The 27,482-nt window shown below is 36.8% G+C and overlaps 3 protein-coding genes and 1 pseudogene across 3 annotated transcripts; all 4 read right to left on the bottom strand.

Annotated features, from left to right (window-relative positions):
• Window positions 1-4,487: 4,487 nt before the first annotated feature.
• LOC123905384 lies at window positions 4,488-4,868 on the bottom strand. The gene has a single exon (XM_045954987.1). The coding sequence runs from the start codon at window positions 4,866-4,868 to the stop codon at window positions 4,488-4,490; it is 381 nt and encodes a 126-aa protein (XP_045810943.1).
• Window positions 4,869-14,082: 9,214 nt separating this feature from the next.
• LOC123910064 lies at window positions 14,083-15,435 on the bottom strand. Its single transcript, XM_045961096.1, has 3 exons — window positions 15,004-15,435; window positions 14,654-14,732; window positions 14,083-14,433 (listed from the first exon to the last, which is right to left on the bottom strand). The coding sequence occupies exons 1-3, from the start codon at window positions 15,261-15,263 to the stop codon at window positions 14,248-14,250; spliced, it is 525 nt and encodes a 174-aa protein (XP_045817052.1). The 5' UTR covers window positions 15,264-15,435; the 3' UTR covers window positions 14,083-14,247.
• Window positions 15,436-16,172: 737 nt separating this feature from the next.
• Window positions 16,173-17,831, bottom strand: LOC123905385. Its single transcript, XM_045954989.1, has 4 exons — window positions 17,451-17,831; window positions 16,481-16,726; window positions 16,304-16,358; window positions 16,173-16,195 (listed from the first exon to the last, which is right to left on the bottom strand). The coding sequence occupies exons 1-4, from the start codon at window positions 17,829-17,831 to the stop codon at window positions 16,173-16,175; spliced, it is 705 nt and encodes a 234-aa protein (XP_045810945.1).
• A 7,609-nt stretch (window positions 17,832-25,440) lies between these two features.
• LOC123905386 lies at window positions 25,441-27,053 on the bottom strand (annotated as a pseudogene).
• Window positions 27,054-27,482: the final 429 nt, after the last annotated feature.

The raw sequence follows: 27,482 nt of genomic DNA on the forward strand, positions 1-27,482 counted from the left end.
TTTATTATTGTTCCCATTGTGATATAGAAGGACATTCCGACAGTCGCTGCTATGAAAAAATTGGGTACCCATCTTGGTGGAAACATAATCTTGGACCAAACAAAAATCATCGTGGGACTTTCCTCTCGTGGTGGTCGAGGCTCCAGACCTGCTGTTTCACACAATCATCCCACAGTTGCTGCTGTTGCTTCATCTTCGGAATCTCAGCCTCCGGTTAATTTATCTCAGACTCAGATTAACCAATTACTTTCTCTTCTTCATAACACTGGTAATGATCAACCTCTAGCAAATTTTGCAGGTACCTCTTTTCATTGTTTTGCATCTTTTAAACCCTCTTCTTCTCTTTGGATTTTAGATTCTGGTGCAACTCATCATATGGTATCTGATCTTTCTTTTTTCCATTCATATACCAAAGTCTTCTCTTTTGTTAAATTACCTGATGATAAACTTGTTCCCGTACATCATATTGGTTCTATTTATTTGAAATCTGGTCTTTTAATCCCACATGTTCTACATGTTCCTTCATTTAAATTTAATCTCTTATCCATTAGCAAACTGTCTCGTGATACTAACTCTCATGTCATTTTTACTTCCACTTCATGTTTATTACAGGACCAGATGACGAAGAAGATTTCTGTGATGGGTGAGCAACATGGGGGCCTTTATCTCATGGACCATTATCCTACAACATTTTCATCTGCTGTTTCATTTGGATCGCATTTTGATTTGTGGCATTGGCGCTTAGGACATCCAGCCCCCACCCTATCTTCCAAATTCAATAATATTGATTCTAGCATTAAGTTTTCAAATAAATGTTCATGTACTGTTTGTCCTTTAGCAAAACAAACTCGATTACAATTTTCAAGGAGTAGTATTACTACTATTAAGTGTTTTGAGTTAGTACATTTTGATGTTTGGGGACCCTATAATAATGCTCATTCTTCTGGTGCAAAATTTTTTCTTACTATGGTTGATGATTGATGGATAATTTTCGCAAGTGAACGAATTATCACGTAGTAATAAAAATATCGATCCACAGGGATTGTGTGATTAAACTAGTCGAATAGTGCTCATAAACATTATGCAAGAAATACACATAAATTGGGGGTATGTTGAGTGATGAATTGTTAGAAAACGTGCTTTGATATAATGGAAAAGCGAGGTAGAATCATCGGAATCGCCTAGTCTATAGCTAAACCACATGCAATCTACTATATCATAGGAATCTACTCAAGTGTTCACAACTAGATCGACAAATTAGTGAATCGCAATCTCTTGTCAAAATCCACTCTATTCGTTGTCGATACTCCCCCGATCTCTCGGGTGGAAGCTACCTACAACGAATGATATTAACGCGCGTCAATCGTTCGCTACACTCTATGTCTCAATCTCTCGACCGGAAACACTCGAGCGCTCAATGCAATTCAGTTCAGAAATTAAATCAATACTCTCGCACGTGACTTAACTCGAAATCATTACAACACTAATGAAGGATTATAAAGCATTAGGCATCGAATTGCATTAAATCAACACTATGAACAGAGTAGATCCTTACACATATAGCAGATTACAACTGATCCATCTACATCCTAGACTATCCTAGATCCTACCTCCAAAGAAGCTTAGCTCCTCATCTCCCTTCGTTCGCGTCCTAGCTCCAATGTCATGGCTTGTGAATCCATGCTATCGATGTGCTTGGAGCTCTCCTCTGGAGTCTTGAATCCCAATCTTGAAGTTTCCAAACCCAGAATGTAGATCAAATTTGCAGAGTTTTCCAACCCGAAAACAGAATTATGCAGAAACCATATATACTGAACGCAACCACGCCGCGCGCCAGATCTATCACGCCGCGCGTGGTTGCAGATCCATCAACTACGCCGCGCGTGATAACGGTATCACGCGGCGCGTGATCAAGTCAGAGAGCAATCTTCTTCTTGAACAAGGCTTCACGCCGCGCGTGGTCAGGTATCCCGCCGCGCGTAGTGAAAAACATCCATTTCCTGCTATTTTTCCTATTTTCTTGCAAAACAAGTAATCAAGCTTATGGTTAGATTTCTCTTATATTTATTGCTAAAAACCTACTAAAATGCATCCAATGTTGCTAAAATAGGCCTGGATTAGAGAGTGTGACGATTCGTCATCACAACCCCAAACTTAAACCTTTCCTTGTCCTCAAGGAAACAACTTTTACCTCAAGCTTTTGTGTCAAGACCTTGGCATTTTCCTTAAATTCACTCGAATCATACATACGTGAGAATCACCTGATGATCAATGATCCACCTGCAAACAATGCTCAATTGCACAATCGTTCTCGCAAGACATTTTCAAGTAGTTCACACTTTTCGACCAAGGCTCTATGATTTCATCACACTACTCACATGCACTCTTCAGTTTTGGTAATTCACTCAAATCAACACATCAATGCAAGTCAACAATAATTTTGCAAGTAGTCTAAGAATTCATTCGGTTCACTTTGTGCACACACATTAGAGGTCTTTTAGGGTTATAACGTGGCTTGGCTAGGGTGGATGGTGACATTTTGGATAAGTAGTAGAAAAACTTGGAGTTAGATCCCCCTATTAGTCAAAGAACATTTTCATAAACCAACCCTTATTCTTTTGAAATATAGTGGACTAGAGAACTTTTTCAACTCATCAAACAAAGTTTTGCAATTCTTTTGAATTCAAGGCTATCACTTCTTTTCCATATTTTTTTGTTTTTGTTTCATATTCATTCATCGTGTTTGTTTTGTTTTTTTTTTTTCATTCTCTTCTTTTCTTTCTCTTCTTCTTTGCCTTGCAATTTTTGAAATTTTTCAATCAAAACTTTTATAAGTTCTCTAGTACCCTCACCCCAAACTTTATTTGTTGCTAATTCCAAAGAGCAACCCCAAACTTAGTGGTGAGCAATGCGCATCAACCACTAATTAGGTGCCTAACCTCCAAGAAAGTCATTCCTTTTTTTTCTTCAAAATGTTCTTAAGGTTGTGCAAAATAACATTTTATTTTTCAGCTCAAATTGGTTAAGCAAAGGATAATTATATGTAAGGGTGGATAGAAAGGCTCAAAGGTACCAAGGAACATGCCTCGTGTGTGCTACAAAAGTACCAATCAAATAAAAAGACGACAAGCAAAATCGAGAGACAATACATGAGTGGATATCACACATAGAAGAAAAAGGAGTGTTTGGCTCAATACCTCACGGTTGGGTCGAATCAAAGAACCGGTCAAAAAGTGTGTGTTCCCTTCCTTTGCCTCTTGATCACATGAGTGCAACAAGATATTGCACTGCAGGTTTCACATATCACACACGGAGAAAATCAAGCAATTGATACTCAAGTAACTAGAAGGAACATGCCAAAGTATTGAAACAAACTCTAAAAGTAAACGCCATTCCACAATAAAACATGACAAAGTTCAAATTCACGGTTAAAATAGTACAATCCAGCCAAATCCAAGCAACATCAAATTATTATTACAAACCAACAAAAGTAAAGTAGTAGAAGGTAAAAGTAAAGATAGAGTAGTAGTGTAGCAGCAGCAGAAGAGATTAGAGAGCAGAGAAGCCCTTACTTCACAGTTTTTTTTTTTTTTTTTTTTTGAAACTTCTTACCAACAAAAGTGCATAATCGATGATTGATGAAAAAGGAAGGTTAATAGTAGTCACGTGCATTGATTTTAGGACTCACATCCTTTTTGAGATACTGAGATAGATGGATGGATCTGAGGCCTAAAACCAAACACCAGACTGTATCCCTTAATACCTGCGAGAACCCTCATAGCTTGAATTAATGAAATGAAGGTTTACTGAATTCACTTGCACTGATTTTAGGCTTCACATCGCACTTAAGAACTTAGTGAAATTGATAGATCTGAAGCCTAAAACCACGCAGATGAATTTGAACCCTGATGAATGGTGCGTCTTTAGCTAGAAATTGAGAGTTTAAATAATCAGAACAGAGTCACCTGATGACGCTGCGCGTGACTTACTCCACGCCGCGCGTGATCTCTTTCAAATTCCTCTTTTGCCCAAACTCCAACGGTCATGTTGACCAAATTCAAACGGTCAGGTTGACTTGACGACGCCGTGCGTAGTCTTACTCACGCCGCGCGTGATCACTTTAACAGAACCACTTTCCTCTCTGCCTTGTTCACGCAGCGCGTGAAAGATACCATGCTGCGCGTGATCACTAGACAGAGAGCTAACTTATCCATTTCCACCATCACGCCGCGCGTAGAAAGCCTTTACGCCGCGCGTGATCGATACTCCAGTGGAACCCCTTTCCTCAACTTATACTACGCCGCGCGTGATTGCACTACGCTCCCAGCGTAGTTCATTTCAACAGTCCTCTGTTTTTGCTCTGTTTGCTGCTGAATGCTGCGCACCTACCTACATATTGCAAAACAAAACAACTAATCATTAGAAACCGTTGGGTTGCCTCCCAACCAGCGCTTGTTTAACGTCCCGATGCTTGACGTTCCATGCCCCTAAGGGTCTTGGAAGAAAAGAGCCACATTGTGCCGAACGAGCTCTCCACCACGATAAACTTTCAACCTTTGACCATTCACCTTAAAACTCTGATTCTCCTCCCCTGATTTGAAGATTTCCACAGCCCCATGTGGAAACACTTCCTTAACTATAAAAGGACCAGACCACTTGGACTTGAGTTTACCGGGAAATAACTTAAATCGGGAGTTAAACAGTAACACCAACTGTCCTTCGTGAAACTTTTTTGGAACTAATTTCGCATCATGATAGCGTTTAGTCCTTGCCTTGTACAGTACTGCATTCTCATATGCCCTTTCGCGCCATTCCTCTAACTCATTGAGCTTCAACAACCGAGCTCTACCGGCGAGTGTGGCATCCATGTTCAGTTGCTTAACAGCCCAATATGCTTTATGCAATATGCTTTATGCTCAAGCTCTACGGGTAAATGACACGCTTTTCCATAAACCAACTGATACGGGGAAAACCCGAGGTGGGTTTTAAATGCAGTACGGTATGCCCATAACGCATCATCGAGTTTGAGTGACCAATCCTTCCTTGATGAAGAAACCGTCTTCTCAAGAATCTGTTTCAACTGGCGATTGGACACTTCAACTTGTCCGGAAGTTTGAGGATGATAAGGAGTAGCAACCTTGTGCTTAACATTATACTTCCTCAACAAATTTTCAAGATGTTGATTAATGAAGTGCTTTCCCCCATCGCTGATTAAGATCCTTGGCACCCCGAACCTTGTAAATATATTCTTTTTGAGAAACCGCACCACAGTGGCTGAATCATTGGCTTGGCAGGCTGTAGCTTCGACCCACTTTGTAACATAATCCACACAAACCAAAATGTGCACATTAGATTGGGGCGAAGGAAATGGTCCCATGAAATCGATCCCCCATACATCAAATGGTTCGACTTCAGTTAGGCCATGCTGAGGCATCTCATCTCTTTTAGAAACACTCCCCGATCTTTGACACGCATCACACGCTTTTACAAACTCCATACAATCTTGAAAGATCGTTGGCCAAAAGAATCCACATTGTAAAACCTTCGCGGCTGTTCTTGGGCCACTATGATGCCCTCCACAAGGTGAGTTATGGCAATGCCACATAATACCTCGGATCTCACTATCAGCCACACATCGACGAATCATGCCATCATTGCTCATCTTGAACAAAAATGGGTCATCCCAGAAATAATGTCGCGAGTCCGCGAAGAGCTTCTTCTTCTGTTGTGCCGTCATTTCTTCCGGAATGAATCCACTAGCTTTGAGGTTGGCAATGTCACCGAACCATGGAAACTCAGATATTGCAAGTAATTTTTCATCCGGGAATTCACACTTAATATCTTCTTCCTTATTAGTAACATCCGGATTGCTTAGCCTTGAGAGGTGGTCAGCCACCACATTCTCTACCCCCTTCTTGTCTCGAATTTCCAAATCAAACTCCTGTAAGAGCAACATCCATCGCAACAATCGCGGCTTGGAATCGCCCTTTGTCAACAAATACTTCAAAGCTGAATGGTCTGTAAAAACAACCACTTTTGACCCAATTAGATAGGAACGAAACTTTTCCAAAGCGAATACCACTGCTAGCAATTCCTTCTCCGTTGTGGTGTAGTTAATTTGATTCTCATTAAGGACCTTGCTAGAGTAGTATATCACATGGAAAAGTTTGTTATGGTGTTGGCCTAGGACCGCTCCAACCGCGTAATCACTTGCATCGCACATCAATTCAAAAGGGAGATCCCATTGTGGCGCAACGATCACGGGAGCAGTGACCAACTTAGCTTTAAGACAATTAAACGCAGTCACACAAGCCTCATCAAAAAGAAACACCGTATCCTTGACTAGTAAAGATGATAAAGGTTTTGCAATTTTTGAAAAATCCTTAATGAACCGCCGGTAGAACCCGGCATGTCCGAGAAAACTCCTTACCCCCTTTACATTTAACGGTGGAGGTAGCTCTTTGATTACCTCAATTTTGGCTTGGTCTACTTCAATCCCCTTTGCGGAGATTTTGTGGCCGAGAACAATCCCTTCTCTTACCATGAAGTGACATTTTTCCCAATTTAAAACCAAATTGGTACTTATACATCTTTTCAGCACATCATTCAAATTAGAAAGACAAAAATCGAAGGACTTACCGAAAACCGAAAAGTCATCCATAAATACCTCCATTGTGTCCTCCATCATATCGGAGAAGATGGCAAGCATACATCTTTGAAATGTTGCTGGGGCATTACATAATCCAAATGGCATTCTTTGATATGCGAACACCCCAAAGGGACAGGTAAATGCGGTTTTTTCTTGATCTTCCGGATCGACGGTGATCTGATTGTAACCTGAGTAACCATCAAGGAAACAGTAAAACTCCTGCCCCGCTAACCGTTCCAACATCTGATCCATGAATGGCAAGGGAAAATGATCTTTCCTAGTAGCGGTGTTGAGTCGGCGATAGTCGATGCACATACGCCATCCCGTAACAGTCCTAGATGGAATAAACTCATTCTTATCGTTTTTCACCACAGTCATCCCCCCCTTTTTTGGCACCACATGGACCGGGGATACCCAAGCACTATCGGAAATAGGGTATATCATGCCGGCCTCCAAGAGTTTCAGCACCTCTTTCTTCACAACTTCCTTCATGGTAGGATTGAGTCTTCGTTGAGGTTGCACCACTGGTTTAAACTCAGCTTCCAACTTGATTTTATGCATGCAAAAAGTGGGACTTATTCCTTTTAGATCGGAGATAGTCCACCCCATTGCGGCTTTGTTGGACTTCAAGACCCTCAACAGTTTTTCCTCTTCCAAATGAGTGAGTTTGCTGCTAATGATGGCTGGAAACGAAGCATCATCACTTAAGAACACATACTTTAGATGTGAAGGGAGTTGCTTCAGTTCGGGAGCTTTCCTTTCGTCTTCCATTTGATCCTTATCATTCACTTCAAGGAGGTTTTCAAACTTAGGACTTTCATCTATCCGATTAGCATTCAAATTGCTAAGACATAACTCAATTTCTCGCTCCCATTCGTCTTCCAAATTATCCATGGAGTTAACTAACACTTTTTCAAGAGTGGAAGAGGAATGTTGAACCTTAAAAATATCTTCAATGACCTCGTCAACCAATTCAATTCTGAAACATTGAGTGTCATCGTCATGTTGTTTCATAGCTTCAAACACATTAAAGAGGATTTGTTCGCCGTCAGTTCGGAGCATTAGTTCTCCCAACTCCACATCGATAAGGGCGCGTCCGGTAGCTAAGAATGGTCTTCCTAACAGCAGGGGTTCCCAATTCTTATCTTCTTCCATGTCTAAGACAACAAAGTCAGCTGGGAACACAAATCCGCCGACTCGAACCAGCACATCATGTAAGATGCCTTCCGGATACACGATGGATCTATCCGCCAAAGAGAGACTCATCTTTGTCGGCTTTGCTACGGCTCCCGGTATCTTCTTCATCATTGATAACGGCATCAAATTTACACTTGCACCCAAGTCACACAAAGCCTTTCCAATAGTGAGATTTCCAATAGAGCATGGAATTGTAAAGCTCCCCGGATCTTTCTTTTTCTGAGGTAACTTCCGTTGAATGAGGGCGCTGCATTCTTCCGTCATACTTACCATTTCATCATCTAACGGTTTTCTTTTCTTTGTAAGCAGCTCCTTCAAAAACTTTGCATAACTCGGCATTTGCTCCAATGCCTCAACCAATGGTATAGCCATCTCAAGCTTGTTCAACACCTTCATGAACTTCTTGAACTCCTTCTCTCGCTCAAGATTCTTAACTTTCTTTCTCCTAGGAAAAGGCATCCTAGCATATGGCGATTCATCAACTCCCTTACCTTTCTCATCCTTCTTACTCTCTTTTTCTTTTATCTCCCTCTGTTTTTCAACTTCTTCTTTCTCATCCTCACTAATCTCCACTTCCTTAGACATAATTGCATTTTCCACATCTCTCTCATGTCTCTCATTTTCAACTACAACCTCTTGCTTATTTTTAATCTCTTCCTCCATGACCTTATTTTTCAAAGGCGTCTCCACAGCTGGCCTTTCCGGTATCTCTCTACTCCTCAAAGTAATTCCATTGCAAGTTTCATTTTTCGGATTATCATGAGTGTTTCCACCGAAACCTCCTTGGTTTTGCAACATAGGAAACTGTCTTGACAGCTGACCCATTTGCACCTCAAGATTCTTTATAGAAGCTTCATGATTCTTGTTAGAGGTTGCTTGACTCGATTTCATCGCTTCAAAGTTGCTTTGGGTCATGAGCATGAACTGATTTAGAGTCTCTTCCATCCTTGATGGAGGCCTTTGCTGCTGTTGCGGTGCACCTTGACCTTGCATACCGTTCCCCCACCCGGAACCGTTGTTATTGTTGTTGTACGGCTTCCGGAAATTGGCTAAGTAGCGAGCCTCCTCTGAACCCTCCGGGAAGCATCCGCCATTTGGGTGGTCCTGCAAACAAAAATCACAGCGCACATTGTCAATTTTACCTATTGGAGAAGATTGAACTTGTGGATTGGACAGCAGCTTCATCATTGCTTCCATTTGGCTAGTCATGAGCTTTTGCTGTGCCAATAGTGCTGTTTGAGTATCCAATTCCAACACTCCGCCTTTCTTCTTGGCTCCTCTATCATTAGTAGCTCTATACTCGTTTTGAGCCATGCTTTCCACCAATTCTCTTGCTTCAGTTTCGTCACGGTTCTTCAACGAACCACCGGCTGATGCATCAAGTATCATTCGCGTTTGAGCCCTCAAACCTTGGGTAAACATTTGCATCTGATTGTGGCCATCGAAACCGTGATTCGGACACCTCTTAAGACAAACTTTGAACCTCTCCCAAGCATCATACAACGTTTCCCCATCCGCTTGCTCGAAGTTGCTAATTTCAGCCCTTCTTTCTAGAAACTTGTGAATGGGAAAGTAACGATCTAAGAACTTCCGCTCCAGCTGTCTCCAAGTCTCAATCGTTCCGGCGGGTATCGTGTCCAACCAATCTTTAGCACGGCCGGTGAGAGAATGCTTGAATAACCTCAGTCTTTTGTCTGATTCGCTCACCCCCGGTGGATCGGTATAGTCGCAGGCTTCATAGAAGTGAGACAAGTGTAAGTTCGGGCATTGAGCTTCCGATCCTGAATAAGGATTCTCTTTTAGGGCGGAGAGGACCGTGTTCTTGATGTCAAATGAGACAGGATTCGCCGGCTGAAAGCCTTGATTTGCCAACGCGTCATTGTCTCTTCTCCCATAATCACCGAGCGTACGCCTTTGTGGTTGAGGAACCGGTGGAACGTGCTCTTCTTCCATTATGGCTGAGATCTGTCCTTGACAGTCCGGTGTGCCACCTAGCAAAGCTGTTCCTCTTGAAGCTTGAGCTTCCCTTGTTGCCTTCCGAATTGCGCGAGCTGTCTTTTCAATTTCTGGATCGAATTGCAGCGCAATGGGACCTGTTCTCCGCATGCACAAGGAAACACACAAGTAGAACGCTCCGGAAGAAAAAATATCAAACAGAAAAATAAAGAAAACACAGAAAATATGAACACTATCGCCTTGTCGAATCAATCACAATCCCCGGCAGCGGCGCCAAAAACTTGATGGATAATTTTCGCAAGTGAACGAATTATCACGTAGTAATAAAAATATCGATCCACAGGGATTGTGTGATTAAACTAGTCGAATAGTGCTCATAAACATTATGCAAGAAATACACATAAATTGGGGGTATGTTGAGTGATGAATTGTTAGAAAACGTGCTTTGATATAATGGAAAAGTGAGGTAGAATCATCGGAATCGCCTAGTCTATAGCTAAACCACATGCAATCTACTATATCATAGGAATCTACTCAAGTGTTCACAACTAGATCGACAAATTAGTGAATCGCAATCTCTTGTCAAAATCCACTCTATTCGTTGTCGATACTCCCCCGATCTCTCGGGTGGAAGCTACCTACAACGAATGATATTAACGCGCGTCAATCGTTCGCTACACTCTATGTCTCAATCTCTCGACCGGAAACACTCGAGCGCTCAATGCAATTCAGTTCAGAAATTAAATCAATACTCTCGCACGTGACTTAACTCGAAATCATTACAACACTAATGAAGAATTATAAAGCATTAGGCATCGAATTGCATTAAATCAACACTATGAACAGGGTAGATCCTTACACATATAGCAGATTACAACTGATCCATCTACATCCTAGACTATCCTAGATCCTACCTCCAAAGAAGCTTAGCTCCTCATCTCCCTTCGTTCGCGTCCTAGCTCCAATGTCATGGCTTGTGAATCCATGCTATCGATGTGCTTGGAGCTCTCCTCTGGAGTCTTGAATCCCAATCTTGAAGTTTCCAAACCCAGAATGTAGATCAAATTTGCAGAGTTTTCCAACCCGAAAACAGAATTATGCAGAAACCATATATACTGAACGCAACCACGCCGCGCGCCAGATCTATCACGCCGCGCGTGGTTGCAGATCCATCAACTACGCCGCGCGTGATAACGGTATCACGCGGCGCGTGATCAAGTCAGAGAGCAATCTTCTTCTTGAACAAGGCTTCACGCCGCGCGTGGTCAGGTATCCCGCCGCGCGTAGTGAAAAACATCCATTTCCTGCAATTTTTCCTGTTTTCTTGCAAAACAAGTAATCAAGCTTATGGTTAGATTTCTCTTATATTTATTGCTAAAAACCTACTAAAATGCATCCAATGTTGCTAAAATAGGCCTGGATTAGAGAGTGTGACGATTCGTCATCAATGATTTTTCTAGAAGCACTTGGGTTTTTCTTATGAATCACAAAAGTGAAGTCAACACACTAATTCCCCATTTTTTTAAAATGATTGAGAAACAATTTCAAACACATATTCAAAAAATTCAATCTGATAATGCACGTGAATTTTTTAACTCCCACACCAATAATTTTTTCAAAGATTTGGGAGTATTGCAACAATCAAGTTGTGCTTATACTCCACAACAAAATGGTGTTGTCGAGCGTAAACATAGACATTTACTAAACGTTGCACGTGCCATGCATTTTCAATCCAATTTACCATTAGATTTTTGGGGTGATTTTGTATTAACAGCTACTTATTTAATCAACCGTCTACCTACAAATGTTCTAAAAGGTAAAACACCTCATGAAATATTATTTAAAAAGAAACCAAATTTGTCTCATCTTCGGGTTTTTGGTTGTTTAGTATATGGTCGCAACACACAAATATCCCACAAATTTGATAATCGTGCTTCTCCAGGAGTTTTCTTAGGCTATCCCCATGGTCAAAAAGGTTACAAAATACTTGATTTATTTTCAAAAAAAATATATGTAACGAGAGATGTTACTTTTCATGAAAATATTTTCCCATATAAGATGCTTAATGCTCAAAAACCTGCCTTAGTCTTGCCACTGCCACCCACTGAGGAATCTTCTTCCTTTTTATATCCTTTTCCCCCAGATGAGCCACCACAACCCCCCACCACCAAATGAACCCCCCTTTCCTATTATACACACCGCACCACAAACTGACCCGCTTAATTTAAATCTACAACTCGAACCATCCTCTTCCAATCTTGAACTAGTACCACCTCAACCTCCCTCAACAGTAACCAGACACTCCACCCGACCACGAAGACCACCCAGCTATCTCAATGACTATGATTGCTCCCTCCCCTCATCACAGGCATCTTCTTCAAATTCTAATCCTGGTAATCCTTATCCTCTTTGTAATTTTTTATCTTCTCATAAATTTTCTACTTTATATCGTTCTTTTCTTTCTTCAATTACTACTGAGTCTGAACCTAAATCATACACTGAGGCTAAGAATTTTTCGGAGTGGCGCAATGCAATGCAATCTGAGATTGATGCCTTGTGTGAAAACAGAACATGGTCTTTAGTTTCTCCACCACCTGGGAAGAAACCGATTGGTTGTCGTTGGGTTTTCAAAATTAAACGCAAATCTGATGGAAGCATTGAAAGATATAAAGCACGATTAGTTGCTAAAGGATATACTCAAGTTGAAGGGGTTGATTATTTTGATACTTTTGCTCCTGTTGCAAAACTTGTAACAGTTCGAGTTCTTCTCTCAGTTGCTGCTGCAAAAAATTGGCCTCTTCATCAACTTGACGTTAATAATGCATTCTTACACGGTGATTTGCATGAAGATGTATATATGCAACTACCACCAGGATTTAGACGTCAGGGGGAGCCTCTTGTATGTAAGTTACATAAGTCTCTCTATGGTCTTAAGCAGGCATCACGAAACTGGTATTCCAAATTTTCAAAGGTTCTCATTGAATTTGGTTTCACACATAGTACAGCTGACCCCTCACTTTTTTGTCTGCACCGTGAATCTGGTTCTGTTTTTTTGCTCCTTTATGTTGATGACATTGTTCTAACAGGTTCTGATCTTCATCTCATGAGCATGGTTAAGAATCTTTTACACAAGCACTTCAAAATCAAAGACTTGGGTCGTTTGAAATATTTTTTGGGTATTGAAGTTGCCAAATCAAAAAAGGGTCTTTTTTTATCACAACGGCAATATACTCTTGATATTATATCTGATTGTCGTCTTACCGCTACCAAACCTGCAGACTTTCCCATGGAACAAAATCTAAAATTATCTCCATCTGAAGGTACTATTTTAAATGATCCTGCGCCTTATCGTCGCCTTGTGGGTCGTCTTATTTATCTCACAGTAACACGTCCAGATATTTCCTACTCTGTCAACATTTTGAGTCAATTCATGCATGCTCCTCGTCAACCACACATGGTTGCTGCTACTCGTCTCATTCGCTACCTCAAATCCACCCCGGGTCAAGGTCTTTTCTTTGCTTCCGATTCTAATCTTTCTCTGCAAGGCTATTGTGATTCAGATTGGGCTAGCTGTCCAACCACTCGACGCTCCACTACCGGTTATTGCATTTTTTTGGGTCCTAGCATAATCTCTTGGAAGACAAAGAAGCAGAGTGTGGTCTCTCGTTCATCTGCTGAAGCAGAATATAGAGCAATGGCCAATGCAACTTGCGAAATTACTTGGCTCTCCTATCTTTTGAAAGATATTGGCCTTTCCCCACCTACGTCAATACCGCTGTTTTGTGACAATCAATCTGCTCTCCACATTGCATCAAATCCGGTATATCATGAACGGACTAAACACATAGAAATTGACTGTCACGTTGTTCGTGAAAAGATTTCATCCGGCCTTATTACTACTGTAAAAGTCAGCTCTGCCAACCAAATTGCTGATTTGCTCACTAAGCCCTTGGGAAAAGATCAATTTATGCTTCTAAAGAGCAAGATGGGCTTAACCAACTTACACACCCCATCTTGAGGGGGAGTGTTAACCGTCAATTAGCTATTGACTTGGTATTTGGATTAATAGCATATAATTTGTTTTAATTGGATAAGATTGTTTGCTTGTTGTACATATCCTTTGCAAGCTGTATTTTTATTAGTCATTAGTAGCTCTTAATTCCTTCTCCTTTTGTATCTCTATTTAGTTGAATATTTGTAACTTAATTTGTATCAAATCAATATATACAATACAATTGCTTTTCTTATAATGACCAATCTTTATTCAAAAAATAAAAATAAAATTAAGATGACCAATCCATCTAGTTTAGTCTAAAACTAGACTATATCATAATCAATGAAAGATAGCTAATACATATATGTCAACATATCCAAGTAATAAAAGAAAGCGAGAGCCTAGAGGACATAATGTTAACTATTAAGCAAGTTCATTGAAGGAACCAGTTTCAGATTTCAGGTATATATATATATATACTTCCCTCCTCGGATGCAAGCGACTTGTGCATCCGCACTTGGTGATCAGCAAATTCCAAATACAACTCCCTCATAGCATCAGCTCTCTTGAATTCTTGAGTTCCTGAACATACAATCTTCAAATCGTTGCTCTTTCTATTATTTCCCTGTATTACATCCTGAAAAAAACAAAATATTTTGCAGTGATCAACAAAAATATGCAAGGAACTACATTTGGTTATTACTGCACATAATCAAATTCTGAAGTCCCTAGTGCCTAATTAAATGTACTTGATATGAAGGTTATAATAAGATTGACCATGTGACAATCCTAACTACCGATCCATTAAATTATTCTTTGTTGGAAAAGAGGAGGAGAGAAATTTGTGTATAAGTTACCTCAGAATTAGGAAGCAATGTTCCTATTGATGCTTTGATATTTTTGAGACCAACTTGTTTTTCAATTACCACCCATGGCCTGAAAAAAGAAAGTGAAGAGGTTCGAATGGAAAACCAAAACAATCATACATAACATATACATAATTCTCTCGCCTACGCTTGCAGATGCATAACTTTTCTAAGCATTGTGTGTTAAATTACAAAAGTAATTACTAGTAATGACCACCAAAACAATTTGGAAGTCTTGTTAAAATAATAACTTAAGATTACAACTCAGGCATTCACTTTTCACGGATGAACAAAGAATAAATATGCAAAGTATATATGCTAACAATAGACAAACATAATACCTGCCGGTTGAAGATGTTATCATGTGGTTTGGATTTTCCAAGAAGTCGCCAAGCTTTTGGAAATCGTTTTCAGTATGCAACATAATGGCACCTCTGGTAAATGTCTCTGATGATAAACTTGGAAAAATGAAGACACTAGCTGTAACTAGAGTATGTTGGTATAAAAACTCTACAGTTGTTGATGGACGTAATTCTCTATCAAGATTTCCTATCAATATCATGCATACGTTTCTTTTTCCTTCAAGCTCCATATCTTCCATTGTTGCTTCAAGATCGACTAAAACCAAAAGGAATACAGATAGTTAGTACCTTTTCAGTAGGAACCTAGATATATAATTAATTATGATAAGTAATGACGGTATTAATAATAGATCAGATCTGCCAATAGAAAACGAGAAACAATGTTCCAATTTCCAAACAACTTAAATGCTAACAGAACTAATCAGTTTGAAAAATAGAGCAAAGACATTGGCAAATAGAAAACATTAAGTAGCATTAAATAGCAAAGAAAATTGTTGGAATTCCTTTCTTGAATGCAATCCTACTCATTTTCCAGTCTAGTAGAATTTAACATGATCCTATAGGTATAGTAAATAAATGCTAAAATGATATAGGGCCTTTGTTATAGAGTTTTTAAAATAGATTCCTCTAGTGTTACATAACTTTATGTAAAAAACAATTACAAAGAAACTTTATATAACTTTTTATAAAAGTTTCAAATGAAAATTTAGTTTGAATAATTATTCTTAAAATGTGATTTTAGGTCTTTGATCATTTAATTTAAACTTTTTTTGGATATCAAAATTTCGAAAAATCACTGAAGCTATTTCAAATAGATTTTCATAAAAATCGTTTTTTTTTTTGGATTACATAAAAAAAATCATTTTTGAAATACAATTTTTTGAAAAAATTGTGATTTTGACTATGTTTTGATCTTCAATAATGTGTGTTTATGTTATATGATGTCTAAATTAGAGTTTCAATTTAGAAAAAACGAATATAAAAAAACTTGTAATATTTTGAAAATCAGTTTTAAAAAAATTATTTTCAAAAATACAAAGAAAAAATTCAATTTTTTAAAAGCCGAAACAAACAGGCCAATAATGATATAATTATAAATGTTGATATGTGACCATGGTTATCAAGTCCTAACAAAGTCACAAGGGAAATTATAGGAAGAGAATCACAAAAACTATCAAAAAAGCATAAAAGATTTCTGAAGCAAAACTAAGTGAGTTGAACTTGAATCCAATTTTAATATTAACCTCTACTATTCTTACATAAAATTATAAAAACAAACCTTCAGGAGAACAGGCACAGGCACGCACAACAGATTGTTTGCCACGTCGATTTGCCTGAAGAGAAATATATCACATATGGTGTCAAACACAGAAAATACATCCAAGAATCATAAACTACTCTACTATGAATTTGACAACATACAAATTAATGGGAAGTACTTCGGAAAAATAGTTACATTAGAATGTTCCTTGTGGTTCTCAGTTTCTAGCATTTCCTGTTCAGATTGCGATTCTAGTCTCCACCTTGCAATCTCAAGGAATGTAGCCACGACTGGATCAAGCTGTAGTATAGGCTGAATAATGCATATGTCCCCAATTTTAGCTGCAGTCGATTTTCCAACTTTTGGCCCGTTTAACCAGGATAATTTAAAGTTACACAAGCACTCGGCATTTTTTTTGCGAGAATGCTTGTTTTTTTCCACCTATACAAACATTCCCAATTTCACAATCAAATACTGAAAAAAAGACCAACTCATAGCTAAAACTACAACGCCTGATCTTAAAAGCTGCTGCTGCTACAACAACTCTTGCAAAAAAATATCAATCCAAAACTCTAACATGGAATACTTATTTATTAATGTTTCAAAGAGCTTAATTAGTGACCAAACTTAAACACACTAAGTGCAAAGAAGGAGGTGTATTGCGGGTTTAAACTTGCGCCTAGCATATCAAATGTCTCCGCAGCTACTATGAGTTGTACTTACAACACTAATAGTAAAATTTATGCATAAAATATCTTTACATGTATTGTATCTACTCATTAATATATGCATGCATTCAATTACAAAAACATCCATCCATGAATGCACTTGAATTGAATAATATGATTGAATACTAACCCTCAAATTTCAAATCCCCCAAATCAACTAATACAAGCATTTACTCAAACTATGGTTCATAAAATTAAACAAACTTTCATACTTATGAACTTCAATGTCTGAAATGAATAATATGAAAAACCATAATGAACTTCAATTATGAACTTAAAATTCCCCCAAAATCGAACAATCTAACATACTATTGGCCTAATATTTAACTTCATTATCAACTAAAACGTGAATAATAACTGTAACAGTAATGATGCTGAAAAATGAAAAGCTAAAAAAAAAAATAAACAGCAATACAGAAGGAGAAAAAATGACTCACGGAATCAATAACAGCGTCGTAAAAACGGAGCTCATCGGGGCCGAAATGCTGACAAGCGCAGACCTTAACATCTGGTACAAGCATATCACATTCATCATCCTGAACCTGAATGGAGAGAGGCCTGAAGCGTTTCTCAAAGTCCAGAAGATCTTCCATGGATCCGAAAAATGAAGGTTCAAACATCTGGTCTTCTTCATTGATGGATTTTTCGAACCTTACTCTGAGTGTTCCGTTGTCATCCATCATAACCATGACAGTATACCAAGCATCATCTTCGTAGCTTCTGAACTCGGTGGTGAAATTCTCCTTCTGTTCGATATTGACCAACATTGTTTCACGTTCTTGAGCTGCGGCGAATGACATTAGTTTGTTCTCTGCCATTACAAGAACTTAGTGTAGAAGAGACGGATAGAATGGAAGAACTCACGTTACTCTCTGTCACTGTGATTTATTAAGGTGGCAGTGGCGTTTAAAATGAGTTGATGCCCACATTTTCATATATATCATGCGAAAAATGCATTTGCCAACAAAAAAACTGCTGTAACCGGTTTTTGCTAAATTACACTTTTCTCCCTTAAAAAATACTTTATACTCTCTTTTTGCTAAATTATACTCTCTATCCTTGTTCAATAATTGATGTATATGATTTATATTATATATCAGATACATTAGTTATTCAATTAATCTGAAAAATTGATTTTTGCTTATAATTAAAAATGAAAGGTGTACTCCTTTAAGAAAACAATTAAAAACATGATGATAACAATTAATATGACATTTTTATGCGTAATCTTTTAAGATTTGTTTGGTAGTCAAGATAAGATATAAGAGACATTATATGATAATTGTATCCTATTATGTTTCAATTCAATGTTTGGGAAGACAATATAATATGATAAGTTAATACTAAAATTTATTATCTACTCTCTTTGTAGTTCAAATTCTTATCATGAATTTGGGCTGGATTATAAATCAACAGAATTGGATAAGAAACTAATTTATTCATTTACTATATAAAATTTATTTTAAAACTAAAAACTAAAATTAGTAAAACTTTTTTTTGGTAAGAATGAAATTTGTAAAATATAAATAATAAAATATTTCAATATCAAATTAAAAAAATTATCATGAGGGTAATTTTGTAATTTACATAATCTAAAAAATTAAGAACATACTCGAATTAGAATATATTTAAAAGTAAAATATTTAAAATTTTGACTATAAAGGTAAAGTAAAATTAAGTATTAAAAATTATAAAAAAGGAATATTAATTTAAATTGTATAACAAATTAAACTAATATTCTTGTAATGGTATTTTCATTATACACATAAAATATATATCAACATTTATTTGTTTGCTCATCATTTTTATAGAAAAAATTAAAGGTTGAAATTGTATAATACTCTCAAAGGTTGAAATTGTAGACCGGATTTCATCGTGTCCAGATTCGAACATATAATCTCTCATTTGTGTGTGTGAGTTTCATATCATATTTATCATTTCATCTAAAAAGACTAAAAAAAATTCAATTTTAAAAATCAACTTTTTGGTCCCCTATTTTTTAAAAATTGAAGTTTTAATTAATTCACTTATTTTAAAAACCAATTTTTTTGGTCCCTTATTTTAATTTTTTATTAGTTTGGATCCATCACCCGATTTTGAAGTCAATTTTGTAGATGTAGCTTTGTCATTAATGATGTGGCAGTGCCTATGTGGACAAGTTTAATATACTTGTCATTATTGATTTATTTAATTAAATAATACTTATTTTATAAAATATTTTATTTATTAATAATAATTATTAAAGGAAATAAAATATTATCAATTCATTTTTTCATTAAAAAAAAAGAAAGAAATAATACTAATAAATTCAATAATTGTATAAAATATTACTAATGAAATAATACTTAGGGGATAATAAATTGTGTGGGGTTAAATGGGATCATATTTGTCTACCTAAGGATCAAGGTGGATTAGGGGTAAAAAACCTAGAACTATTTAATGTGGCGTTGTTAAGCGAAATGGAGGTTTTTATCGGAAGGAGAAGCAGTGTGGGCTGATTTGTTGCAATTCATGTATGTTCATTTACCTACTCATTTGTTGAGTAGGATACAATTTCGTCTGGTGCAAAGGATTCGATTTGGTTATCGAAGGGTATTATAGGGGATCGAGGAGGATTGGTTTAAATCAAATGTGGGTTGTTGTGTTGGTGACGGTAATAACATTGGTTTTTGGAAATTTAAATGCTTTGGAAATCATTCTTTTAGAGAAATATTTTCTAATCTTTATGTAAATTAAAAGAAGTATATCAGGATATTATGATTGCAAAAGAGGCTGGATTGGAACAGTGAGGCTCTTGTGTGGTCTTGGCAGTGGAGTACGTGCTCACCTATCGGCTAGTGAAGAACAATAGTTAGAAGCTCTTAAGGAGTTGCTCATTGGGTTTTCTTTACAACCGAATTTTCCTGATAGGTGGTGGCGTTGGGTGCTAGGTTCAGTTGGTATGTTTTTCGTTAAATCTTGTTATAAGGTGTTAATGCAATACTGTAATGTGGAAGTTATGGATTCAAATGTGTTGTCTGCGGTAAAAAAAGTTATGGAGGAATGATGTACAATCCAAATTATACGTCTTCGGTTTGCGATTATTATTAGATAGATATTACCAACGAGGTCAGTGCTTAATCATCGAGGTATTTTGCTTAACCTTCATGATCTGCCTTGTAACTTTTGTTTTCTATATAATGAGGATTGCTCCCACATTTTCTTCCACTTGTACTTTTATTAAAGGAGTGTGGGATGCTATATATCTATAGATGGCTAGGAAAGAGTTTACCAACAAGTGTAGAAGGTTGAAAATATTTTTTTGTTGTTTGGTGGTTCTTCTTGTGACTTGTGCTAGTTTCTTAATAATATGTTTGCTATTCAAATAGAAATCATGTTGCTTTACCTTGCTAACTTAGTTGATTAATTTAAGTTTTGTTTTAAAAAAATTGGTGCATTAGTGGAGAAATGATTTACTTCTTCTGATCAAGAGGACAGTGATCACATAAATGAAAATTGTGATGATATGCAATAAGCAAATATTGTTAGTTTCTTAATAATATGTTTGCTATTCAAATAGAATTCATGTTGTTTTATTTTAGTTGATTAATTTAAGTTTTGTTTTAAAAAAATTGGTGCATTAGCGGAGAAAAGGTTTACTTCTTCTGATCAAGAGGAGAGTGATCACATAAATGTAAATGGTGATGATATGCAAGAAGAAAATATTGCTCATGAAAATGAAGAACCTAAGGTTGGGATGACATTTAGTTCAGAAGAAGTTACCAGATATTATAAGAATTATGCTCGATGTATGGGTTTTGGAATTAGTAAAATCAATTAAAAAAATGCAGATGATGGGAAAAAATACTTTACTCTAGCATGTAGTCGAGCAATAAAGCATGTGAGCAATTCAAAAAGAATCTTTTGAAAGCCAAATCCCACCACAAGAACACAATATGTAAGGCTAGCGTAAGTGTGGCTGTGTATTTAGATGGAACAATTAGGGTTTCAAGAGTTGCACTTGAACATAATCATGAATTAAGCCCAACCAAATCAAGATATTTTAGATGCAACAAAAATTTGGACCCTCATATCAAAAGGAGGTTAGAGCTTAATGATAAAACTGGAATTAATGTAAGCAGGAATTTTCGATCAATGGTTGTGGAAGCGAATGGGTATGACAATCTTACATTTGGGGAAAAAGATCGTAGAAGTTATATAGACAAAGTAAGGCGGCTTCGACTTGAGACATGTGATGTTGATGCTATTCAAAACTATTTCGATAGAATGCAAAGAAAAAACAATCAATTTTATAATGTTATGGACGTTGATGACAAAAGTCACTTACGAAATGTATTCTTGGCAGATGCTAGATCTAGGACTGCTGATGAGTATTTTGGTGAATTCATAACTTTTGACACCACTTATTTAACAAATAAATATGATATGTCTTTTGCTCCTTTTGTTGGAGTAATTCATGATGGTCATTCAGTTTTGTTAGGTTGTGCTCTATTGTTAAATGAAGATACTAAAACATTTTCTTGGTTGTTCACAACTTGGTATAAATTTTACGCATGGACGTGCACCAAATGCTATAATTACTGACCAATATAGAGCAATGAAGAATGAAATTGAGGTCGTCTTTTCGAAAATTCGTCATCGGTGGTGCTTGTGGCATTTAATGAAAAAGGTTCCAGAAAAATTGTTGTAGACACTCTGATTATGAGTCTATCAAAACACTTTTGCATAAGTGATTTCTTGGAGAAAATGATTAAATGTTAATGAGCTGCATGATAATGAATGGTTGAAAGGGCTATTTGATGAACGACATTGTTGGGTTAGAGACACATTTTAGGCTAGAATGTCAACTACACAAAGAAGTGAAAGTATGAATTCATTGTTTGACGGGTATGTTTACTCAAAGACAACATTGAAGCAATTTGTTGAGGAATATGACAATGCCCTGAAAGATAAATTGAAAAAGAAAGAAAGGCTGATTTAGTTTCATTTAATATAACAATTGCTTGTATAAGTCGTTTTGGCTTTGAGTCTCAATTCCAACAGGTATTTACCAATGAAAAATTCTCAGAATTTCAAACAGAAATCACTTCTTTGATGTATTGCAATGCTTTCTTAGAGAGAAAGCATCATTTCTCAAACCATGATATTGAATTCAAACCATCATTGATCTCTCAAAGAAGTGATTTATGTTTGAAATTCTGAGAACTTTTCATTGGTAAATGCCTTTTGGAATTGTGACTCAAAGCCAAAAGACTTATACAAGCAATTGTTATATTAAATGAAACAAAATCAGCCTTGTTTTCTTTTTCAATTTTATCTTTCAGTGCATTGTCAGATTGCTCAACAAATTGCTTCAATGTTGTCTTTGAGTTCACATACCCGTCAAAGAATGAATTCATACTTTCACTTCTTTGTGTAGTTGACATTAATTCCAGCCCAAAATGTGTCTCTAACATAAGGAACCCAACGATGTCATTCATCAAATAGCTCTTTCAACCATTCATTATCATGCAGCTCATAACATTCAATCATTTTCCCCCACTTCTCCATGAAATCACTTATGCTCGACGAATCATATACAGCGTCATACAAAAGTGTTTTGATAGACTCATAATCAGAGTGCCTACCCAATTTTTTCGGAACCTTTTTCATTAAATGCCACAAGCACCACCGATGACGAGCTTTCGGAAAGACGACCTCAATTGCATTCTTCACTGCTCTATCTTGGTCAGTAATTAATTATAGCATTTGGTGCACGTCCATGCATAAAATTTAACCAAGTAGTGAACAACCAAGAAAAGGTTTTAGTATCCTCATTCGACAATAGAGCGCAACCTAACAAAACTGAATGACCATGATGTTTTACTCCAACAAAAGGCATGTCATATCTATTCGTTAAATAAGTGGTGTGAAAAGTTATGACTTCACCAAAATACTCATAAGCAGTCCTAAATCTGGCATCTACCTAGAATACATTTTGTAAGTGACTTTTGTCATCCACATCCATAACGTAATAAAATTGATTGTTTCTTCTTTGTATTCTATCAAAATAGTTTTGAATAGCATCAGCATCACCTGTCCCAACTCGAAGCCGCCTTACTTTGTCGATATAATTTCTACAATATTTTTCCCTAAATGTAAGATTGTCATACCAACCATGGATCGAAAATTTCTGCTTACTTTAATTCCAGCTTTATCATTAAGCTCTAACCTCCTTTTGATATGAGGATACAAATTTTTGTTGCGTCTAAAATATATTGATTTGGTTGGGCTTAATTCAAGATTATGCTCAAGTGCAACTCTCGAAACCGTAATTGTTCCATCTAAAGACACATCCATGCTTCCTCTAGCCTTACATTGTGTTCTTGTGGTGGGATTTGGCTTCAAAAGATTCTTTGAATTGCTCGCATGCGCTCTGTTGCCTGACTACATGCTAGAGTAAAGTATTTTTTTTTTCCCATCATCTGCATTTTTTTAATTGATTTTACTAATTTCAAAACTCATACATCGAGCATAATTCTGGTAATATCTGGTAACTTCTTCTCAACCAAATGTCATCCCAACCTTAGGTTCTTCATCTTCATGAGCAATATTTGCTTCTTGCATATCATCACAATTTTCATTTATGTGATCACTCTCCTCTTGATCAGAGGAAGTAAATCTTTTCTCCACTAATGCACCAATTTTTTTAAAACAAAAACTTAAACTAATCAACAAAATTAGTAAGGTAAAGCAACATAATTTCTATTTGAATAGCTAACATATAATTAAGAAACTAGCTCAAGGCACAAGAAGAACCTTGGCTAAAGGAAAGGCAGTACAAGCACCTATGACCGAAGCAAACAGCAAAAAACTAGGGAGAAACAGAACGATAAGGATTCTGCTCCCACCAGACAAAAACATACCTAACTAGTAAGAAAAAAGAAGCAATAAATAGACCGATTATACTCACTCTTGGAATTGATTTCTGAAACAGGGAATCAATTTAAATTGATGGTTGAGGCTGGAACTGCATATCTGCGAGTTGAAGATGTTATCATGTGGTTTGGATTTTCCAAGATGTCGCCAAGCTTTTGGAAATCGTTTTCAGTATGCAACTTGGAAAAATGAAGACATTAGCTGTAACTAGAGTATGTTGGTATTGATGGACATAATTCTCTATCAAGATTTCCTATCAGTATCATACACACGTTTTATTTTTTCCTTCAGGCTATGTTTGGATTGATGGTATATAATGGAATGGAGCGGAATTGGACATAATGGAATGGAATGGAGCGGGACGGAATGGAACACAAAGTTCATTCCATTGTTTGGATATTCAACGATGGAATGAAACAAACTTACCACTCCATCGTTTAGGAAATGAACGGAATGGAATAAATTATAACATTTTTATTCCATTTTTACCCTTATTTAACAAACATTATTTTATTTAAATAAATAAAAAAACACTATTATTATATAAATATATTACTCCATTGCTACTTTAAATAACAAAAAGAAAGTTAGTTTTATAAAACTATAGTTAAATAACAAAAAGAAAGATAATCTTATAAAACTATAGTCATAGAGCAACAACAACACTGAGTATTATATTGAATTTGATAAAAATATCAGAATCAACTATGGATCAACGAAAGAAAAAAAATTGACGGGGAGGATGCCAAGAAAAAAACTGACGGGGAGGATGCCAAGCTGGTGCAAATTGGGTAAAATGGTAATATTTCAATTATGAAGTTCCATTCCATTGGATACACCCCAAATTGGGGGGAATGAAAAATTGAAGGATTGAGTGGTATTGGATGGAATTGATTCCATTGTGTTCCATTCCATTCCATTCATTTTTTATAAACCCAAACAATGGAATCATATTATATACCACTCCATTCCATTCCATTCATTTTTTATAAACCCAAACAATGGAATCACACTACATTCCATTCCATTGTTCCTTCAAGGTTGACTAAAACCAAAAAGAATACAGATAGTTATAACCTTTTTAAGTAGGAACCTAGATATATAATTATGATAAGTAATGGCCGTATTAATAGATCGGATCTGCCAAAAGAAAAAGAGAAACAATGTTGCAATTGTATAACATATGAATCAAATAAAACTTGTCAATGAAAAACTTGAACATATGTTCACTTTTACCAGCGAAACAAATGCATCATCATTATAACTGAAACTTACGAGCAGAGGAAAGCAATCTTCAGCTTCTCGACGAGGCAATGAGATTGAGAGTCTTGCAGGACATATGATGAGTATATTATATATCCTCCTTTGCCGCAGCAGCATCACAATTTCCCCTTCTCAAAAGTATTGTACCACTCTCATAATGATGCAACAAGAGACTATTTAAATGCACTATAAGAGTTTCATCTATCTGTTACTGAAACTAAAATGAGGTGGATCAGTTAACTTTCATTACAACGGGCTGGAAAATACCATCGATGCTGCAACATTAGCATTCACGTTAGTACAACCGCTCAAATTTATCTCTCTAAGTTGTGTACAGTTTTCTACCACATGTTTCAGTCCTTTCTCTGTCACATCATTACAAATTTCCAGAAACAGTTGTAAAAGCCCACAACAGTTCTTTGAGATCATACAGAGTGTTTCATCATCGACAGGTGTATGTGACAAGTTTAACAACTCTAATTTAGGAATTTCAAAGTTTATTCCACTTAGGTTCACTCTTGAACAACAGGTTATGTTCAAATGCCTAACCTTACAACATCTCCTTAGTACGTCACAAATACCTTCTTCAGATATGTTCAAGCAAAAGCTCAAATCAAGTAGTTGCAAATTGGGGAAAATTGAAACAAACGATATGTCACTTAGGAACAGATTGCAAGCTAAACGGGGTAACTTTAATTGATGGTTTACAACACAATCCATGCATTCTTTTCCCCCAAACTTGTGTATTCCATTTTGATCTCACTAAGTGAATGACAATTTCTAACGAGTGCAAACATGGCTGAATCTGTGAGCATGCTACAATCACTAAGGTTTATAGACACTAAATTACCAAGAACCAAAGATAACTCGGTAACATAGTGATCATTCATAAACTTGACATGTTGAAGATTCAAATGTTGTATACATTGAGATTTGGATAACAAACAAAAGATTCCAGCATAAGTATAGCCAGTGCAATTTTGGATGACAAGCCTTCTCAAAGGGAGACCTCCCATGGCAATAGAGGAAAGCAATTCATCTGAGATACATGAAAATGACAAGTTAAGACAAGTTAAGCCCGTCAAACTTACTAACGAGTCAATAAAGTGTGAACTAATGTTGCCATGGCTTTGATTTGATCTCTATCTAATAGAGAGAGACTTCAAAGTTGGTCTCTCACGGATGGCAGAAGCAATGCAATCATTAATTAAGTTTGGACATTTCGACATGAAAACCTCTTCAAGAAGCTCACAGCTCTTGCACAAGTGCAAAAGCGAAGGGTCATTTATATAGTAATGACGAGAGAGATTAACCTTGTGAAGCACTGGAAGCGCCGTTGAAATATTAATCACTCCAATATTCATAATGTCAAAATCTATAATAAACAAAGGGTGACTGAGGTCAAGGTTGTTCAAGGAAAGGGAAACAACTAGATATAAGAGTGAGGTCATTGTTATAGATAGCATCTAGGTTGGAACAAATTAAATAAGAGAAGTCAAAGATGTAATCTTCTTGGAGAAAGCTAGTGACCCATTTGCGGGAATGGTGGACTGATTGGAGATATTGAGAGATTTGAGGTTCAATCAGAAACAAGAGATTTGAGAGAGAAGCTCCTTGAGGTCACCGCGGAAGTGTGTGAGGTTGAGGGATGTGAGATTGGTGAACCTTCAGGCAATGAATAAAAGGGCGGGTCGGAACATAGATTAGTGAGAGAGAATCGAAGAGCGTTAGTGATAGAGAGGAACTGTTTAGAGGTGATAGAGAGACTTCAAGTAGCGGAGTTTGTCTTCACCGTCCTTGAGGAATGTGAAGATAGATTCCCAACACTCATTGGGTAAATCAAAAACTGGTTCGACCATTGTTTGTTGTTTTTATGGAAGAAACAAACTAATTGAGAGAGTTTCTTTCTTTGATAAAGTGTTGAACGAATTGGAGAGAGTTTGTTCCGGTGTATTATGAGTGCCTGCGGTTGTCCTCTTATGAATTTCTCTGATAAGGGTTTGGATTAGGTTTTTTCACGCAAGGATTAGGTTATAGTAGCTTAGATTCCAAGGTACAAATTCAAACTAAAAAAATATATTTTTTAATCCAAAAATTAAAGTTTTTTTTTTTTTTTTGCTTTCGCTACAGTTTAATCTGGTTTGGGGACAGTTCTGTCATCAAATGTTTTCAGCCCTCTTCCGATCGCAGTTGCGGGGATCGAACCGTGGTCCTCCTACCAAGTTCAGCGCCAATCACCTAGAAAAGAAAAATTAAAGGTTTTTTTATAGAGAAAGAAAAATTAAAGT

The sequence above is a fragment of the Trifolium pratense genome, linkage group LG2 (assembly GCF_020283565.1).
Source record: "Trifolium pratense cultivar HEN17-A07 linkage group LG2, ARS_RC_1.1, whole genome shotgun sequence".
Classification (NCBI taxonomy): Eukaryota; Viridiplantae; Streptophyta; class Magnoliopsida; order Fabales; family Fabaceae; genus Trifolium; species Trifolium pratense.

Bases quoted from the DNA above. Each gene is read 5' to 3' on its own strand.
- LOC123905384 (XM_045954987.1), bottom strand. From the start codon at position 4,868: ATGGATGCCACACTCGCCGGTAGAGCTCGGTTGTTGAAGCTCAATGAG.
- LOC123910064 (XM_045961096.1), bottom strand. From the start codon at position 15,263: ATGGAAGATATGGAGCTTGAAGGAAAAAGAAACGTATGCATGATATTG. The intron at 14,733-15,003 runs GTATTATGTTTG...TTCTTTTTTCAG, and splicing joins ATAACATCTTCAACCGGCAG to GCCATGGGTGGTAATTGAAA. The intron at 14,434-14,653 runs GTAACTTATACA...TGTTTTTTTCAG, and splicing joins CATTGCTTCCTAATTCTGAG to GATGTAATACAGGGAAATAA.
- LOC123905385 (XM_045954989.1), bottom strand. From the start codon at position 17,831: ATGGCAGAGAACAAACTAATGTCATTCGCCGCAGCTCAAGAACGTGAA. The intron at 16,727-17,450 runs GTGAGTCATTTT...ATGTTTGTATAG, and splicing joins ACGACGCTGTTATTGATTCC to GTGGAAAAAAACAAGCATTC. The intron at 16,196-16,303 runs GTTTGTTTTTAT...CTTTTTTGATAG, and splicing joins CTGTGCCTGTTCTCCTGAAG to TTTTTGTGATTCTCTTCCTA.